Source organism: Xiphophorus couchianus, chromosome 4 (assembly GCF_001444195.1).
Source record: "Xiphophorus couchianus chromosome 4, X_couchianus-1.0, whole genome shotgun sequence".
NCBI classification, from domain to species: Eukaryota; Metazoa; Chordata; class Actinopteri; order Cyprinodontiformes; family Poeciliidae; genus Xiphophorus; species Xiphophorus couchianus.
In genome coordinates this window covers 24,998,335-25,015,315 of record NC_040231.1, presented here as the reverse complement: position 1 = coordinate 25,015,315, position 16,981 = coordinate 24,998,335, and the positions used below count along the sequence as shown (strand labels likewise).

The 16,981-nt window shown below is 39.8% G+C and overlaps 2 protein-coding genes across 4 annotated transcripts; one reads left to right on the top strand and one right to left on the bottom strand.

Annotated features, from left to right (window-relative positions):
• Window positions 1-752: 752 nt before the first annotated feature.
• On the top strand, window positions 753-10,433 carry LOC114143629 (EGF-like repeat and discoidin I-like domain-containing protein 3). Of its 2 annotated transcripts, none has more exons than XM_028015857.1 (10): window positions 753-931; window positions 3,794-3,919; window positions 4,003-4,134; window positions 7,529-7,642; window positions 7,753-7,934; window positions 8,010-8,165; window positions 8,264-8,408; window positions 8,804-8,988; window positions 9,102-9,257; window positions 9,656-10,433. In XM_028015857.1, the coding sequence occupies exons 1-10, from the start codon at window positions 862-864 to the stop codon at window positions 9,797-9,799; spliced, it is 1,410 nt and encodes a 469-aa protein (XP_027871658.1). In that variant the 5' UTR covers window positions 753-861; the 3' UTR covers window positions 9,800-10,433. The 2 variants fall into 2 exon arrangements, with proteins under 2 accessions (XP_027871658.1, XP_027871657.1); XM_028015856.1 differs by having other exon boundaries at window positions 8,786-8,988.
• Window positions 4,141-13,462, bottom strand: LOC114143632 (uncharacterized). Of its 2 annotated transcripts, XM_028015860.1 has the most exons (5): window positions 13,325-13,462; window positions 12,754-12,931; window positions 12,407-12,627; window positions 12,028-12,154; window positions 4,141-6,455 (listed from the first exon to the last, which is right to left on the bottom strand). In XM_028015860.1, exons 1-5 carry the CDS (start codon window positions 13,424-13,426, stop codon window positions 6,412-6,414), a joined length of 672 nt encoding a protein of 223 aa, XP_027871661.1. In that variant the 5' UTR covers window positions 13,427-13,462; the 3' UTR covers window positions 4,141-6,411. The 2 variants fall into 2 exon arrangements, with proteins under 2 accessions (XP_027871661.1, XP_027871660.1); XM_028015859.1 differs by lacking the exon at window positions 4,141-6,455 and having other exon boundaries at window positions 10,649-12,154.
• Window positions 13,463-16,981: the final 3,519 nt, after the last annotated feature.

Below are 16,981 nucleotides of genomic sequence, written 5' to 3'. Positions count from 1 at the left end.
GTAATAATTGCACCCCTATTATGTCAAGAGAACACAAAAGAGCAATACATTTTCTAAATATGTGTAGTTTAAACATTTCTTGCAGCAAATTTTATTTCTAAGCAGTAATGCAATAAAAGAATTGGCTCAGTTTTTAACTCTGTACTGTTCTGTTGCTAAGTAGTGATTAAGCATGGCATTTCAGTGAAAGTTTTATCAAAATTCAAGTTTCAACCCAGTCTCAAACTGAGAAGGTAAGATCAGGTTTCCCCTAAGTGACCGTCAGAGGGGACTGCTCTCTGCTGAGGGTAAAGGATGAGAACAGAGGTGTCCGTTTTAATCCAGATGCTGCCCGTTACGCTTTGATAGATCTGAATGGAAACCTGAAAGAAACAGTGGAAGGTCCACCATTTTCATAAATAAATACATAAATAAATGTTACAATGCACCGAAGCCACATTCATCTTTAAACTCACATTCATTAAAAAAAACATTATTAATATGTACCTGTGAAGGGGGTCAGTCTGATGTCAGTGATTGCAATTTATAATCACATGTTGCAGAGAAATGATTCTGTCATTCTTTAGGATTCCCTTTTTTTTTTTTTTTTTTAAAGAATTTCTTAAACAGAAATAACGTTGGAAATAATGAGCAAAACATCATCTTCCAAGCTCCCAGTGCCCCGTCGCAATGACGTCAACTCTATCGGGAATTAGCCAATCAGCAAAAAGATCCCAGCTCTCTCTCTCTGGAGTGGCTAGTCCGTCCGAATGCTGATATTTCCGACAGCACTTTAAAGCAGCGCTTGTTGAATTCAGGGTGACGCGCAGCTGTGTCCCAACAAAACTCGGAACAAACGTAGTAAGGGGGGGAAAAACAATTATGAAAGCTACAGGTAATATAACCACAGCGGCTTTAGGATCCTTCCTTCTGCTGCTTTGTTCAGCCAGAGGTAAGTCTTCTCTATAAATCTGAAACGGCACGTCTCACATCAGATTTACTGTCTTCAAAACTTCTCGTAAGATTTTATAACTTTTGGGTGTTGGCTCATAGGAACCTTTCTGCAACTAAATGTAGACTCTGTCAGAGCTCTTTTCCCCCCATGGTAACATGTTCTCCTCTTCCCGTTGAGATGTAATTTTTTTAATACAGTAGAGTAAAAATGATGATAATTAAAAATCGGCTCATGAGTCTGTTTGCTTCCTGTTTTGTAGCCTATAAGCCAAGGTACTAGTATATGGAATTAATGAATGAGAAACAATCGTTTTTTCAGTTGTTTTGCTGAATGTGACTAGATTATAATTGATACACAAGTTAAATCCTTCCTTTAGCTACCAGGTTATTATTGTCATGAAAGAAGGATCATTAAATGTGACTTAACTCTGTTATTACAAGCGCCACTGTTATTACTATGGTCTATTTTGTGCAGAGGTTTTTTCTTTTCTTTTTTTCTGTAAGAAACCGGTTAGTTAAATAAAGGCTCGCACTGGATTATGCGTGGTTTGTATTATGCGCCAGTCGCATTACACTGCAGGCTACACAATGCTGTGCAAACATTGAGTCATCCCCCTATGTCTGCACATTCTGCTACTAAACTTGTGATCTTTCAAGAAAAGCCCACAATAAGTATTTCTTCATTGAGAGGTTTTTCTTTAAACTCTTTTATTTATTTTTTTTGCCCAGTCCCTACATCTGAACATAATGACATATTGATCAGTATGGTTTCAATGAATCATGAAAGAGAACAAATGGAGTAGACCAAACACAAAACTATCTGACAGTAAGAGAGGTCTCAAAGTCATGTCGACAGCATAAAAATGGCACCAACACGTTAAAGGTTTCCGCTAATCAGCTTTATTTTGTCAAACTGTGTTGTTTTGGTGTTTTTGGTGTTAGGACACATTTCCCTTATGTGATAATAACAAAGCATTTTGAAGGTCTAATTTAAATTGGCCCATTGATAAGGTGTTGTGTAGGTTCAACACTGGTATTTGTTGTATTCAGCAGCCAAAGAAGTTCAAGAAAAACCTTGAAGAGCACTGCAGAAGTAGCATTAGAAAGAACATCTAACCGTTTGTATGCTAAATAGAAACAAATAAAGAGTGACCCAAGACACTTTCCACTGGCAAAGATATGCGCAAACCAAAATATGTTTCCTGTTTTTCTATTTTATTTTGTAGTGTTTACGTTTCTGTGACTGCTTTCTGGTGTCGGAGGTTGTGCAGATGGTGCAGGAAATAACACCATATGTGCTCCTGTCTGCAACAAGCAGGCGCCAGCTGTCCACTCACCTAACTCCTGGCCAGCCTGCGGATGTGCCGCTGACCTGAAGGAATTACAATGTGCTAGTCAGCTTTGCGGCCACCGCGTGCTTTGGCTTACTCGAAGAATTGACCTCTTTCGCCGTCATGTTCTCAAATGCACACTTGCTTGTCAGCCGCATGTTGTACAGGTGTATCCTCAGCTTCTCCTGAGCCGCTGCACTGAAATGTTGTGTAACTGCTCAGAGTCCTGGAAGAACGGCATGCTTCTTCCAACCCAACTAATCCCACTAGATCCTAATCCTGAGGATAAACATAGTCGGTTGTCTCTGACTGGTTCACAGCGGCGAACTAAAGTATTTTCAAATATTTAAAAGTTATGATTATTTATCCTTACCTGTCTACATATTTTGTGGGTATTTCTTTTAATCAGTTGAAGCTACTGGGTCTTTGTGGTGTCTTGTAGACTCAAAGTGTCGAGCTTTGAAATGTTTTTCTTGCCTTTTTAGTGCGCACATGCAATTTTTCCATAATAGCAGAAAAATCACATCCACTGTTTTTTTTTTTTTGCCAAAAAAAAAAAAAAAGCACATCAGGCCACAGATCAGGACAACCTTCTTTCTGTATCAGTTTTGTAATTTCAAGGAAATATAAATGAAGTGACCAATCACTGCAAGTCAAATTCCTTGTGTGTAGGCGCGTGTGTATGTGTCTGTGTGTGCACAAACTTTGTGGCTAAAGACGTTTCTGACTGTTTGTATATTACTTAGTCTGAACTTCAGTGAAAGGATGTCAGAATCAAAACACTTACAGGTTAAAAAAATGTAGAGATGAATCGAGAAATTGCCTGATGACAGAAATCAGCTAAAGATTTCAACTCTGTAATCATTTTTGCTTTTAGTTTTAAAAAACAACATAACCCTGTTTTGCAGTGACTGTTCTGTTGCACATGACATTGTGTTGCCTCTGCTAATAGTATTTAATTAAACACTCCCCATGACAGAAAATTATGTTATCAGTGCTTTTTTTATTGTCTTCTTTCATTATGCGTTTCACATAAATTAACCACAATGGGCTGCGATCAGAATTGGCACGTCAAAACTTTTACTCAGTCCATCGTCATGGATGTGACGATGGCCAAATTGTCCCCTTTTGGCCAATTTGAGATCAGGTGAGGTGCTTAAAAAGTATTTCTAAGAATAGAAACACTTGTGGCTTATTTGAGATGTTTCTGTATTATTAAGTGAGTCAGACACAATTTCTTAACATTCAAAGTTCTGGTCCTGAGGCTTTTTGTTGTTGTTGTTGTTGTGGTTATGCGGACAAGTTACAGCAAACTTAGAAGATAGCAACTTCAAAGCAAGAACATCATGCAAGCAGTAGATTTATAGTATTAAGTCGTAAAACGTCACATTTGTTTCTCTTTAATAAATGCACCAAAACTAGAAACTCGCAGCAGCACATGTTGTCATTTTTTACTTTATCATCGTTTGCTAAATGTTTTCTCTGTCAGCACTAATCCTCAGATTGTCCGTTCCCCTTCTCGTGTTCAGGCGACTACTGCGAGGTGAACGCCTGCCACAATGGAGCGACGTGCGTGACGGGAGTAGGAGAGGATCCTTTCATCTGCATCTGTGCCGACGGCTTTGGTGGGGACACCTGTAACCTGACGGAGACAGGTAGAGTAGAGAAGGCAAGTTCTGCTCGTGAAGATATGTGTGGCAAAAGACTTGAGAGATTTTGCCCGTTCTACTTCCTCCAGGACCGTGTAGTCCTAACCCATGTAGGAACGACGGCTCCTGCGAGGTCATCGCTCCGACCAGACGAGGGGATGTTTTCAACGAATACATCTGCAGGTGCCAGCCCGGCTTTGAAGGAGCGCACTGCCAGATTAGTAAGTTGCAGCTGCCTTTCCTTTGCTCGCTACTTTAGATCGGCATTACAACTCCTGAGTTGGTTTTTGCTTTCATTTAAGATACCAGTAATTGAAGGGTTTCTTTTTTAACTACCTGGTACTGGCATGGAGCCTCTTTCTTTTTTTTTAGGAATACACTGAACAACATTTGTAATAAAAAAAAAGAAAAACTTCTTATGCAAGTGAAATGAATATTAACTTTTGGTTTAAAAAAAAAAAATTGTGCAGTATGAAACGAAGGCTGCACATTGGTGTTCAATGAGATCTTCACGGAGTGCTAGCACAACGTCAGCAGTGAAAGAGATGTGCCTGCTCAGGAGATGCATGAAAGGGCACATTCAGTGGAATCTGTGGTGTTTTTGTTTGGGTAATCAGTGAAAGCCCACTCTAAGTCTCTTAGCATTCAGATGTCCTCCTCTCAGGGTCAACACTTCATCTATTTGTGCTGAAGCTTGACCCAAACACATGAAGAATTTCAATTACCATCTTGGCATGCAATTACAGTAGAAACAGGTGTTTTATTTTTGCAAAAAAAAAAAAGGGATACTTTGAAAACACACAGGAAGGAAAAACTCAAGAAAATACTCAAAACTGTAGAACTATTTATACTTTATTTTTTCCAGAGGTTCTGTTGCTTTACTGATTAGATACTTTAGTGAATGAGCCTCCCACAAAGCCCACTATCTGACCAACAATTGCTGCTAGTCTGACCGAAGAGATTGCAAAGCAACGTTGTTTGAACTGGTCAAACCTGTCCCATCTAACCTGAATAGATCAAATCATAGCGTGGACTTGAAACTTAAGCATTTTTGGTCATTTTTAGTGTAATCCGCTTTATTCTAATACCCAGAAAAAGGTTAAATAATAACGATGAAAGCAGCTGCAGGGATCCACAGCTCAGTTGGGAGAGTCTGCAGAGGAAAAACTGTTAGTCATGTTTTCCATGAATCTGGGCTTTATGGCAGAGTGGGGCAAGACTGTTGAACTCCTAAAAGAAAATAAAAATAATAACCCTTTTCCCCTAGCTATCATTCAAAACAGCACTCAAAGTTTTAAAGTAAAAGAACAATCTAAACACATGATATAACATGGTAAAGGCTTCGGCATGGTGTGTTTATTGGTTTTTCTGCAGGGTCAGGGAAGAAGGATGTAGCTAAATACAGAACAGTAATAGAAGTACATTTGTTAGAGGCTGCAAATGAGTTGAGGGAGATTCAGTTTTGAGCAGAATAACAACCATGAACATACAGTCAGAGCTGCAACAGTACGGTTTATTGGAATAGCCTCCCATTCAGTCTAATTCATCTGGAGCTATTTTGGAAAGAGCAGCAGGCAGAAATGTCAGACACTAGATGTGCAAACCTGTTGGAAATACACCCTAAAGGTCTTGCCAGGGTGTGTTGTTGTAATGAAATGTGAATAGGTTTAAGGGATATAAATAGGCACCATACGCTAACCTATTTTGGTGTCTGTTTCTCACCCAGATCATTTGTAATACATGTAAGCTGCCCTGAGCCAGTGATGTCGCAGCTACTCACGTATTTGTTTCTAAATTGTGACCAATCCTCTTAGCATTTACAGGAATAAGACCAAAACAGAGTCACCTGGCATTACATCAACATGTTGTCTGCTTTAGTTTGAAATCCTCTGAAATCCTCCATCCTCAGTAAATGGGGGCAGTTACAGTTAATATTAAGTTTTCATATTGGTAGACCTTTGCCAGCAACATGAATAAAATATGTCATTGGACTTTTATTCTATTGCATAAGTAAGAGCATAGAAGAAACAGTTGTTATTTTCTGGTGTTGCTGTAACATTTGCCTGGCAGTGGTTCAGAAAGTTTGTAGATGGGTTGTGAGGAGTGTCTGACGAGGTTTCCTTGAAATAGATCTAGACAGAGGGCAGGGACACTCTGATGACCTCAGCTCCCCTCACTATCCTCTGCAGGGCTCTCCCAGAATACCACACTGAGCTACAAAACACGTAGACCAGGACTTTGCAGTTTTACATCCTGGTTACCATCCAACCCGTTGGATCAAATGAACTGCCCCATGGCGATAAAAAGAAATGTCAAATTTGCAGTGTTACTGCCACATACTTTTCACTTTTTCAGCAAAGGAATTTTATTTTAAAGATAACATCTGTCTTCGCACTGTTTAATTGGCCACATTAGCCCAATCTTGTGAGTTCCAGTGTTGATTCATCTAGAAATTAAGACTCATACAGAATGTAGGGTTTATTAATAACCAATCAACTTTAAAGTAAAGGCTGGACAATGTTGTAGAGAACAGACTGGATTTCTCCAGCTTGAATTAATAACAGTTGAATAAACCTTTTTAATTTCTTACTACACAGTTTTTTTGTTGTGATTGTTGAGGGATTTTTTTGCCTTAGGATACATTTTTACAGTAAGAAAATAAACAGTTCCAGCTCTTTGTACTTCACGCATTGTTTATTGTTCCATTGCCATGACTACTGTTACTAGGAAATGATCAAAACAAAAATAATAGTTAGCGTTTTGTGCTGTTGGAAGACTCAAGTTCAGCCAATGATCCAACAACCACAGTTACTCACGTATCTTTTTGTGAGAATTACTTGCCAACCTTGGTCGGCATAAACAACCAATAGAAGTAGAGTTCAAGACATGAAGCATAAGCAGACAGTAACTTTACCTTCATAAAACATGCCTGCATGCATCATTTAACAGATTCAGTAGACTGTGATTCAGCGGGTCGTTTTAGTTTGGAGCAGATCCATTTGTGAACAACAAGAGGTACAACGACCTGGTTCGGTTGGACTAGGTTCTCAGTCCAGACATTCAGGCTTCCAGGTCAGCGTAATCTTTCTGTCTTGGCTGAAGTCACTCATGTGCCACTGACCCATCTGTCTGTAGCAAGGGTTGTTTGGGTTGTTCTGACCTCTGAGCTGCTTTCCTGAAACATGTGACCAGAACACCTGTTTGTTTACCCACCACCGGGTAAGAAGAAGATGTAAACAACAGCCTCCAGCGCCACCATAATGAAGTGTCTACAGAGAGTTTCATGGCGTCATTGCTCCTCTGGTTGCCTTATTTGCCGTGTAAGAGTGCCATCTTGTGGAGATTAGGGTGCACTGCACAGGATGTAACTGCAGACATGCTGTGTTTCAGCTGGGGCTGAACTCCTGTGTGATGGTTCAAAACCCCTAAACATCTCATTTACCAATTTACTTTCATGTTAGATTTGGAAATGACTCCCGACATCACTTATTCCAGTTGTAATTATGGGGGATGATGATGATGATGATGTGTCCTAACAACTCACTGCATCAGATCTCTGACAATTATCAGTTTTTCTGTGTTGAATATTTTCTTGCTGTGTTTTTTTTCCCCCAGATGTGAATGACTGTGCCAAAGATCCCTGTAGAAATGGAGGAACCTGTCGGGATCTCGACGGGGACTACACCTGCCAATGCCCGTCACCGTATGTCGGGAAGCAGTGCCAGCTACGTATGCTCACCAGTTACACTTTCTGCATAAAACAAAATTTTATTAATCAAGCATAAGCTCTGAGGAAGAGAAATATAATTTGTGAAGCTAAGTTGATGTTTTCATCCTAGGTTGTATTACCCTGCTGGGTATGGAAGGAGGTGCCATTGCGGAGTCCCAGATCTCTGCGTCCTCTGTGCACTATGGTGTTCTGGGTTTGCAGCGCTGGGGCCCCGAGTTGGCCCGACTCAACAACCAAGGCATTGTTAATGCCTGGACGTCAGCCAGCCATGACAGGAACCCCTGGATTGAGGTTGAGACAAGTGAAGGTGAAGGCCTTTAGGCATGAGACAATGAGCCTTCAGTGTAATCACTGTTTTGTCTTCAGATTAACATGCAGAAGAAGATGCGTCTGACGGGCATCATCACCCAGGGAGCCAGCCGCCTGGGCGCGGCAGAGTACATCAAGGCCTACAAAGTGGCCAGCAGCCTGGATGGAATCAGCTACGTCACTTACAAAGGAGACGGCATGCGAAGAGACAAGGTCAGGTGGTGACTTTGTTTAACAAAACTACCTTTCATTTCTCATTTCCTTCAGTGAACTCAATTCTTTCTATTCCTCCTTGTGTTTGTGGGCTGCAGGTTTTTGTGGGGAATGTTGACAACGACAGCACTAAGACCAACCTTTTTGACCCTCCTATCGTGGCACAGTACATACGCATCGTCCCCGTCATCTGTCGCAAGGCCTGCACCCTGCGCATGGAGCTGGTGGGCTGTGAGTTAAATGGTAAACAAGCAGGAAACGGCTACATATTTCAATAATTTGGTCTGCTTTGTAAAATGTGGCCCTTTGAAGATGGTGTAAAACTGCTTTCCGGGAAAACAGAGTTAATGTAAACGGGTTTTAGTAATTTTGTTCTTTTCATTACCTGCGTTTTGCTACTCTCTCTTTACCTCTTTTGATTGCTGCTTTTTTTAAAATAACGGCATGGTGTCAGATTGGTTGAAATCATCTGCAGCGGGTCCTTTAAAAGCTGGATAAAGTTGATTCTTCTTTTCTTCTGGGTGTATTCACTTTCTCTTCCCTCTCTTTTCTGCTCTTTCACTTTGTTTTCCCAACCCCCCTTTCTTTTTCTTTCTTTTCGTTTTGCTTCGGATTCACAGTTTATTCAAACACGGCAGGTTGCTCCGAGCCCCTGGGAATGAAATCTCGACTCATCTCAGATGATCAGCTTTCAGCCTCTAGCACTTACCGCACGTGGGGGATCGATACCTTCACGTGGCACCCTCAGTTCGCCCGGCTGGACAAGGCGGGGAAGACGAACGCCTGGTCTCCCGCTCAAAACAATCGCTCCGAGTGGATCCAGGTAAAATAAAAAAAATCCAGCGATCGATGTTGGATTGATGATCGGTGTCTTTGAATCCAGTTTAATCGGAAAAATCTTACTGTGTTTTCCTTTTTCTTCTGCTCGCTCCTTAGGTGGATCTCGGTAACACAAAACAGCTCACAGGCATCATCACTCAGGGTGCGAAGGACTTTGGGGTGGTGCAGTTTGTTTCAGAGTTTAAAGTTGCTTACAGCAATGACGGAGAGTCTTGGAGTATCGTTAAAGACGGAAACACTGGCAGTGATCAGGTCAGACATGCAAAAATACTTGAAATGTTTTTCCTTTTTGTTCTGTAAATTAATATTGGCACCTCTGGCAAATATGTGTAAAGAAATAGGGAAAAAGCATACTGTTTCAGCTGCTTTGAGCTTTTTAATTATTGCTATGACTGTAAATATAGTTAAATTTAGATAAATATTATAGGTGTTCTTTTCTGACTTCTGAATTTCAATCTTGTCTTCCAAAACACCTCTCTGGTTGTGAATTTAGACAGACGTTGCTGCTCAGTCTGATAAGTATTTAACTTTTATGAAACTTCTGTTTCAGGTTGATCATAATACTTAGGCTGCCTCAAGTGTTTACCTCAACACCTGAGCAGTTATTTTGGCTTCATGCTTAAAAGTTCGGTTTGAACTCTTATCTGCAGATTTTCCAGGGAAACATTGACAACAACACTCACAAGAAGAACGTGTTCGAGCCGCCGTTCTACGCTCAGTACGTCCGAGTCGTTCCCTGGGAATGGCACGAGCGCATCACTCTACGCATGGAGCTGCTGGGCTGCGATGACTAAACCGCTGATCTTTCCTCGTCCGTTTCTTCCTCGGAACGTGGATCTCATCTTGACGGTCTGCGGAGACGACGTCTCCCGAGTAGTTTGGACATTAACACTTATAGCACTTTCTCATTAGTGACTTTTTTATGTTTACATGGCTACATTAATTGTTATTCCAGCCTTTGATGAATTACAAAGCACTTATTTGATTAGTTCTAATTTTAATAGCTTCGGACTGTGTATGTATATAAGTATATATATATATATATATATGTGTCTTTCATTTGGGTAATTTACAGCCTGAAAGGATTTAACATGGTTTTTAACAGTATCCATTTTGGCGATCTCTGACTTATGCAAAACTTACAAAAATATGTGAGGACTTGTGAAACACAGGGCGAGTATTATTTTGGTATTTTTGCCCCAGAAAGAGAGAATATCCAACATTAGATAGCTGGACTGGTTTCACAATTGATGGTTTTTATGTCATGTACATAATTTTCTGTTTGTCACTGCTTTAGTTTGATTTGTACAACAAACATGAAATATATTGAAAATATTCAAAGACAACAAAAAAATATTGTTGTTTTATTTTTTTTTAACTCCTTGTTGGCCTGGAACTAAGATTGTTAATAAATGTACAACAAAATCTCTTCAGTGTGTGCTGTGCATGTGTTTTGAAATGTGTCACCAGACTGTCATTGCCTGGCAATTTGAAGAATCCAATTCCTTCCTGGGGATAATGAATTGCGATGCGTCAAGAAGGGCATCCAGAGTAAAACACCATGGAGTGGTGGAGGCTGCTTCCTTAGGATCTCATCCTAAGTAAGGGGCTCATCACCAAAAAGCAACTCTGAAACCATGGTAGCCAAGTGAAACTTAGCCATTTATTTTAGGAGTTTCACTTGCATCTTCTTTTACATTCATTGCCTCAAAACCAACCTCAAAATGAACTAATCTTAACAGAAATTAAGTCAGTCCTGCATGTGTTTAATGCACGTTTCACTGTGCAGAAAGTTAATCACCCCTCTATATGTGTATAAAGAGTTAGACTTGATGTTCTGCAGATTTTTCTAATTTTGTAAGGCAATTCCAAAAAAAAAGCAAATCTATATATACAAATCTAAAAAACAAAAAAACAAACATTAAATGAAACGTAAAAAATAAATTCACACATCTTTATGGTATGAAAAGATTTTTAGAATCATGAATAAATCCGTCGTTTAACCTTTTTTAAGTCAATACAATCTTTGACATGCAGCAGTGACACAGAGAAACACCTAAGGTTACCGTTCAACATAAAAACATTAAACATGGTCTGAGTTGAGTCATGATAGGAAGTTACTTTAAATGAGAAACATTCAGATTGGACAAACAGCTGCTTGATAATAACTGGTGCAGCCGTTAAAAGAACAGCAGTAATAGATTTGTCCTGTAGCTGAGCATCTGAGGGTCAATCTTCAGTCTCTGGTGAACAAATATTCAATTAAGGACCATCTCTTAATGTGAACAGTACAGGACTTATATCTCCTGTTATCACAGCTTTCACCTCTCACAATGTGACATTTTACGCTTGGAAAAAAAAGGAATGATCTCTAACCGCTTTGCAGTGCAAAGAGGTGCTTAGTGTAAGAAAATCTCCCTCCACCCTTGATGCTGCCAGGTTTCGAAGCCCTTGTGTATTTTGAAGTTATTCCCATTCGAAGCATTACAATCTTGATGTTTTCATAGGCCTAAAGTGATATAAAATTTGAAAAGGCTGTGAAATGCAAATCTCACTTTGGCAGCATATGTAGTGCCGTAAAGTGTTTGCACATGGAAGTAGTTAAGAGTTTTTGCCTTGACTGGGGAAATTTTGCAGGTTTTGCTACCAAAATGAGCCTCAGCAAATACTCCAGTGACTAACTGGTTTTTTGACAGCAAAATGTTTAGGAGGGAGTAGCCTGGGCCAATAAAAAAACACTGTTAGGAGCAAAAATATCCAGTATAACAGATCCAATAACTCCAATCATGTGCAGTGATGAAGCTAACTCATGTCTTATTCTCGAGGTCAACAACGTCAAACTTCTACACGAACTCTGCTTCAAACAGAACCCTCTCGATTTTCATCCTGACCTCGGTCTTCTTTGCGGGACTCAACTTTTTGAACATTTTCACCAGGTTCATGAAGTAGAACTCGTCACAGTCCTGAGGTTTCTCCAAGTTCACTTGCAACATTTTGTCTCGTTTGGTCACGGCCAGCTGACCAAACGTTCCCTCTTTCTCCGCAGCATCTTCGCCGATCGCCGTGCCCGACAAGCTGCTGCGCCCTTCCTGCTCCGCTCTGCTCAGAGAATCCAGAGCCATGTCTTCACTCTCGCTATCATGGGTCTCCTGCAGAGACATTGACACCAAAATTAAAAGACTGTAACAATTTCCTAATGAGTCCTTTTTATTAAACAGCATTCGCTTTTGTAATCAGGAATTACCTACAACCATCCTTCATATTACTCTTTTTTTCCCCCCAGTTTCTTTTATGAAGTGATACTGACAAACATTGAATGCAACATCTTAGGAGTCCAACAGATTAATCAGAAGTTGCCGGAGCGTTTGCTGACGAGGTTAAATGTCCATCAGTTTTCTTACCATGAAAAATGAGGGAACAGCTTTCTCTCCATCAGTCAGTATTTTGGCTCTGTTGACTAACGAAGCTCCATCCTGTGGGTCGTCTTGGTTGTTTTGCATCTCTTGGCAGAACTCGATGTGTTTGTTGAAATCGTGCTTGCTTCCCAGCATGGCTATGCAGTACAGACAATGGTAATGTGGTCGTTTGGCGCAGTCCAGTCCACATTTATGGATTGTGTACTCTGAAAAACAGACCAGCCAAAGGAGGGTTTTGTAAGGAAACTTCCAGTCCCATGACATTTTGTTTTATAAAGTACTGTAAAATCGGTTCATTTACTCCCTTGAAAAGAAAAAAAAAAGTAGATTACCTCCAACATGACAGGCTCTTTTCAGGTGATACTCTAAATGCAGCATGACTTTGGAGCGCTTCGCAGGCTTGAAGAAGGCCGGTGTGCAAAAGGGACAATGATACAGGCCTGGGAAGCAGCAGGTCATGCATTTCTCCAGAATAGGGAAGGTCATTCCTCTCTGGATGGTTACATGAAGCTTAAAAAAAGAAAACGAAAAGCGGAAAAACTTCAATTCAAAATTATGTGTCTACATTTGCAATTAGCAAAACCTGGTGACCCACAAGTGCTTTGAATGAAATGCGAAATGCCTGGACGGCAAAACACAGAACCCCATACTCCACGCATGTTATTTAGGATGCAGAGGTCTGCGCAAATTAAACGCAGTAAAGCTTCAGAAAGACACGAACAATCCACATTTACAGTAGTTAGGTAACACGTTGAGCAGCTAGCAGTACAATAAGCGACCACGACTTGGTACAAATGCATCTTTATTGGAGTAACATGTATCTAGCCACTGACTGAGGCTAACTCGGAGTGAAGCATGCTGTTCTTGAGGTACAAATCTATAACTGCAAGCATATTTCATTACTTGTCGAGGTTGAGTGTCTTCCATCTTTTCCAAAAGTTGTTGTCCTCGTCTGCGCCTGTTCTTCTTCTTCTTCCTCCTCCTCCTCCTCTTTTCATTCAACATTGGTCGGCAAGTAGCTGAACGGCGCAGTAGCTCCACCTTCTGGCCAGGAGTGCAGGTTAGAAAACAAACAAATTACAAATTAAGTAAAGGCTTGACAAATTTAGTTCTTATGACTAACTGGTCTTATGAACAGAATGCAGTGTGCGCGTATGTTTGTTTGCATGTATTTAAGCTGTAAGTGTGTATGTTAGGTTACTGTCAATAAAAAGTGTTAATGCCCGCAGGTGGTGCGTTCACGATCCAGTCCAACACGAAGGAGCAATTTACCATATAAGCGGAATGAACATTGTTTTAGAAGAAGAACCCTATGTTGTCTTCAGGGCCGGATTTAGGAGGACGGGGGCCCCTGGGCTGGAGTCAGGATGGGGGCCCCTGGGCTAGAGTCAAAATATATATATATATTTGTATGTGTTTGTTTTGTTTTAGAGGATGAGCAGAAAATGACCGAACAGTAAGTTTTGACAACTTACAACTTTAATAAGCCAGTTGTCACAAACTACAAACAACTCTGAACTCTTTTCTAGAAAGACTAAACCACATGTCGGGGTTGAAACTAGAATATGATGCTTGCATCACAAAATAAAATCACTGAATAGTTATTGTTGCCTGGACTTCAACACAAACTATAAAACAGATTGAGTGCAAGAAAGTGCAATGCTCAAATATACTTTTACAAAGCAAAGCGAGTAAAACAATATTTATACAAATATCCCCAGCATTTACAAATCCATATAAGTACAAGTGGAATATATCAAAACTCAAACTTTTTCTTTGGTTTTAAAGTTCTTGGTAAGCGAGGGATAATGATGTTTCTGCTCCATCTCCGCTAACAGGTTTAAAAAAGCCTGTCAGTTTAGGCATTTTGTTTGTCGCCTCTTTGGCGCGATGCTCTTTTTCTTTTCTCTTCCTTCTTTTCTGCGCTCCGCTGTCATATTTTCTGTTGTCCGCCATTGTAAAATAATATTCCCTTGACGCTCCTCCTCCCCAATGCGTAAGATGCGTCAAAAGTGGACCAATAACAAGCAAGCATTCAAGACGGACGTTTGCCAGAACAAATTGGAACATTTTTCATCGGTGCTGTCAAAATCATCGTAGTCATTGATTAAATTCTGACACTATCCAGTCACAAAAATATAAAACATCCTTCGGGGCCCCCGAAATGCCGGGGCCCCGGGCTGCAGCCCCGGTAAGCCCCTGCTAAAATCCGGCCCAGGTTGTCTTTATCAGTAAATCTCCATGGAGTACTGCTGCTTGTGTTTATTTTCTTGGTTGTTACACAACCACAATGTTACATGATCAATTTGTTCTCTATGTATTAAGTCCAGTATGTTCTTGCTACTGGATAGGTTTTGTTATCCCTTCATGTACACTGCAGGGGATTTCAGCATTTCTGAAATCACCACCTCTCCTTTGAATTCTGTCAAGTGAACCTTTTGCTGACTGTGTTGCCAAATTGTTCATATTTCCTACTTAACTGATCTGTAAAATTGTGCTTGTATTTGCCAACATATTTGATTGCGTAGTTTCATTGTCATTGTACAAAAGCTTTTGCTTAATGCCTTTTGATTCAATATTCAATCCATATAGTTGTTTTCCAAGGTCCGTCCATTTAATTGATATGATCCCTATTTTGGTATAAATATCCTTCATAAACTCTCTTATTCTCCCTTTCATTGAGCTACAAGATTTTGACTGATTGCTGCTTATATTTTGGGTTCATTTGCTGTTTTAATGTTGCTCTCATGATGTTCTAAATATTACATTTCCTTCCTACTTGTGTGTAAAATAGACTTTAAGAGCACATTTTTCTTCAATTTTTATTTAGAAAACCTCCAAACTTATTTTAAACAATGTGTTCTCCATTAGACTGACATTGAGAGTGATCATAAAAAGGAAAACCTCACACAGCAGCCAGCAGATGGCGGTCAGATGTTGGAGAAGAATTAGACAAAAACAGAAGCTGAAGAAAGTCTAAAGCAGGTAGAAATCTTCAAGATGGCTCACCCATTTTAAAACTCTACAGTCTTTATAAGTGAAAGGTTACATTCATGTTTAATTAGTCAACGTCTCAATGCAGTCGGCTGGATTTCCCTACATAGAAAACTTTTTACCTCCAGGCATAATTAGTAAATTTGACTGCCAGGTCTTGTCCAGCTGGAATAAATAGATTTTAATCTATCTACTGCATGTTATTAGATTGGATAGTTCTATGTTGTGGATCTGTTTTTCTTGTAAAAGTGATTGCATTTATGTTTGTTGTGAATTAGCACCACTGAAATAAACTGAACTGAATTAAATTGACCTAAACCACAAGTTTACTTTTTTTTTTTTTTTTTTAAAGTTTCAAGTCTGCTAAATTTGGGCTATAATGAAATAATTTTACATAACATGCCAAATTCCTCAAGTTTATGAGGCATTTATATCAGGGCGAGTCCAGCATGACACTAATTTGGTATTTCAAGTTTAAAAAAAGTGTCCCTTCAAAACAAATCAAAGCTGATTACTCACAGAGCTGTACCACTCTCAAACATAGCAGTTACATCTTATATAACAGCAGCTGGAAAACACGTAGCTCTGTTGGCACAGAACAGAAAGATTTGTTAAAGTTTCACATGAAGCCTTAACAAACCATTGAGAGAGGACTGAGGAAACGTCTTTGGACAAATGTCTTGTGGCTTCACAGGACCTGGAGTTCAAGGAAAAGATAGTGAAAGACATTGAAACTGTATAAGTGTGTCATCTCATTTATATGGACATTTGTCCATAACTCACACAATTTCTTGGGAAACACAGAAATGGGAAACATATACACTGTGTATGATTTCACTCTTACAAAATCAATTAATGAAAGTCCCCAAAGCAGATCAAAGGCGAAATAGCCTGTAACAACTTAATGGGTACATATAAAACATTTTTTGTCTTACATGGTTGGTGATGTTCATCCCGTGCAATCATTTCCTTATCAAACACAAGCATGGCGTTATCCATTTTGTTGAGACATATTAGAGCCTGCAGCATGATGCTTCAAGTGTTTCAAAACAATTTGACATGCCGCTGGGGATTTATTGCGCTGAATTTTACTGAATGTAAAATGTGTCTGCATTTTAAGTAAGCATGAATGTTTCTGCAAAGCTACATTTAATACTCCATGCAGGGTTGGGCGTATTGGAGATGAAGTATGCTGCCTACCTTCTTGGGGGATGGTGTCCATCCTGGGCTGGTCACCAGTCCATCACAGTGACACAGAGACTTGCCACACTGAATGCAGAGAGGCAAATGTGTATCATGCTAACGTGAACAGGAATTGTGTGACAAAACCTGCTGAACAAGCCCCTGGATGCAGCATGACATGCACTCTCATATTTCTCCTTTTTCTTTCAGATTCAATTCAAACAACAATTAAGCGTTGCTTTGTTTGATAATAGAATAGAATAGAATAGACGTACTTTATTCATCCCAGCAGGGAAATTACTTCGCAGTTACAGCATAGAGACAAGACACAATAACAACTACCACTGAGTAGTAGTTGTAGATCAAATAAAAATAAAAAATAAA

Bases quoted from the DNA above. Each gene is read 5' to 3' on its own strand.
- LOC114143629 (XM_028015856.1), top strand. From the start codon at position 862: ATGAAAGCTACAGGTAATATAACCACAGCGGCTTTAGGATCCTTCCTT. The intron at 932-3,793 runs GTAAGTCTTCTC...TCTCGTGTTCAG, and splicing joins GCTGCTTTGTTCAGCCAGAG to GCGACTACTGCGAGGTGAAC. The intron at 4,135-7,528 runs GTAAGTTGCAGC...TTTTTCCCCCAG, and splicing joins AGGAGCGCACTGCCAGATTA to ATGTGAATGACTGTGCCAAA.
- LOC114143632 (XM_028015859.1), bottom strand. From the start codon at position 13,426: ATGTTGAATGAAAAGAGGAGGAGGAGGAGGAAGAAGAAGAAGAACAGG. The intron at 12,932-13,324 runs GTAATGAAATAT...TCTTTTTTTAAG, and splicing joins AAGACACTCAACCTCGACAA to CTTCATGTAACCATCCAGAG. The intron at 12,628-12,753 runs GTAATCTACTTT...TCTGTTTTTCAG, and splicing joins AAGAGCCTGTCATGTTGGAG to AGTACACAATCCATAAATGT.